Consider the following 2238-nt stretch of genomic DNA (forward strand, 5'->3'; position numbering starts at 1 on the left):
TTCATTGAGAATAGGGTTTGAAATGAGCAATGTGAACTATCTTGTTGGTAAGAAATAAATTAATATGCGGGTCCAGTTCCAAAATTTTCAAGGCACTATTATTTTTATAATAGGACAAAGAGAAAAATGCATCTGAGCATTTAGAAATCTAGATCTGGGCTCAAATGTTGTGTCTTTGTCACATATTTAGAAGTATCCTATTGTTATATTATACCAAAGTGGATATTATATGTTGCAAGGTGTTTGAATTAGCCAAAGCTGAACTGGTCCTTCTGTACACATCTTCTATATTTAAACTCTTTTGAAAAAGGTTTTTTCTGTGATCCATTTCCTAAAGGCAAAGGAACTAATTTCATGGTCGTATCTGTTTTGTTTTCTTTCCTCCGCAGGCTTAAGTGATAACTGAGTAACCTGTTAGCTGTACAGAAATGAATAACTCAACATACATAAACTCTTCCAATGAAAATGTGATGGCTCTGGAGAGCCCCTATAAAACTGTGGAGGTGGTCTTCATTGTCCTGGTAGCAGGGTCTCTCAGTCTTGTCACCATAATTGGGAACATCCTGGTCATGGTGTCAATCAAAGTCAACAGGCATCTACAGACTGTCAACAACTATTTCCTGTTCAGCTTGGCCTGCGCTGACTTGATCATTGGCATCTTTTCTATGAACCTCTATACCCTCTACACTGTGATAGGCTACTGGCCCTTAGGGCCTGTGGTGTGTGACCTCTGGCTGGCTCTTGACTACGTGGTCAGCAATGCCTCTGTAATGAACCTCCTCATTATCAGCTTTGACAGATACTTTTGTGTCACCAAGCCTCTAACATATCCTGTCAAGCGGACCACTAAGATGGCAGGCATGATGATCGCAGCTGCATGGGTGCTCTCCTTCATCCTGTGGGCCCCTGCAATTCTCTTCTGGCAGTTCATTGTGGGAGGGAGGACTGTCCCAGATGGGGATTGCTACATCCAGTTTTTTTCCAATGCTGCCGTCACTTTTGGAACTGCCATTGCAGCCTTCTATTTGCCTGTTATCATCATGACTGTCCTTTACTGGCAAATCTCTCAAGCCAGTAAGAGTCGGATAAAGAAAGGGAAAAAGGAAGCTGCTCAAAACCAAGATACAGTTTCCCCGAGCCTTGTCCAAGGCAAAATAGTGAAACCAAACAATAACAACATCCCGACCAGTGGGGATGGGTTGGAGCACAGCAAAATTCAGAATGGAAAAACCACTGGAGACACTGCGATGGAAAACTGTGTTCAAGGGGAGGAGAAGGAGAGCTCCAATGACTCCACCTCTGTCAGCGTGGTCGCTTCCAACATGAAAGAGGATGAAGCTGCCAAAGATGCTAGCCAGGCTTCTGCCTCCCAAGACCATCTCAAAGTGGAGAACTCCAAGCTGACATGCATCCGGATAGTCACCAAGTCCCAAAAGGGAGACTGCTGTGCCCCCATCAACACTGCTGTGGAGATTGTAGGTGCCAATGGGGACGAGAAGCAGAATAGTGTAGCCCGGAAAATTGTCAAGATGACAAAACAGCCAGCCAAAAAGAAACCACCTCCTTCTAGAGAGAAAAAAGTGACAAGGACTATTTTAGCCATTCTCCTGGCCTTTATCATCACCTGGACCCCATACAATGTGATGGTGCTCATCAACAGCTTCTGCGCATCCTGCATCCCTGGCACTGTATGGACCATAGGTTATTGGCTCTGTTATATCAACAGCACCGTCAACCCTGCTTGTTATGCGCTCTGCAATGCTACTTTTAAGAAGACCTTTAAGCACCTTCTTATGTGTCATTACAAGAATATAGGAGCTACGAGGTAAAAATAAGAATAATAAAAATAATAGTGAAAAGGGTGAAGAAGTTCAAAATTAAATCAAAAAAGTACAACATACCATAGCACTTTATGATCTTCTTTGGAATGTGCAATCCAGGATGTTAGTGCCAATACTGACATGGGGCATCACCTCCACCCCTGAGAACTGCAGTTAAAAACACTTTTTTAAATTATTGAAAATAAGTCTTGAGGACACGAGGATATTTGAAAAATTATTCAAGTGTGTGGACTGGAGGCACAATTCCTTAGTTTCTGAGAGTATTCTGCAGAAGGGCTTTAGAGTCTACAATTTTTTCTCATTTTATGTGAAATACTTGTTCCTTTTTTTTTTTTTTTTTTCTGTGTCTGTTTAATATGTCTTCATCTAGGGAAAAATAGTGGAATTTTAACAATAA

General features: G+C 41.8%; 1 protein-coding gene across 1 annotated transcript; it reads left to right on the top strand.

Moving 5' to 3' along the window:
- Positions 1-428: 428 nt before the first annotated feature.
- CHRM2 (cholinergic receptor muscarinic 2) lies at positions 429-1829 on the top strand (the record flags this gene model as incomplete). Its single annotated transcript, XM_080350578.1, has 1 exon — positions 429-1829. One exon carries the CDS (start codon positions 429-431, stop codon positions 1827-1829), a length of 1401 nt encoding a protein of 466 aa, XP_080206704.1.
- Positions 1830-2238: the final 409 nt, after the last annotated feature.

This window comes from Nesoenas mayeri, assembly GCF_963082525.1.
Source record: "Nesoenas mayeri genome assembly, chromosome: 1".
NCBI classification, from domain to species: domain Eukaryota; kingdom Metazoa; phylum Chordata; class Aves; order Columbiformes; family Columbidae; genus Nesoenas; species Nesoenas mayeri.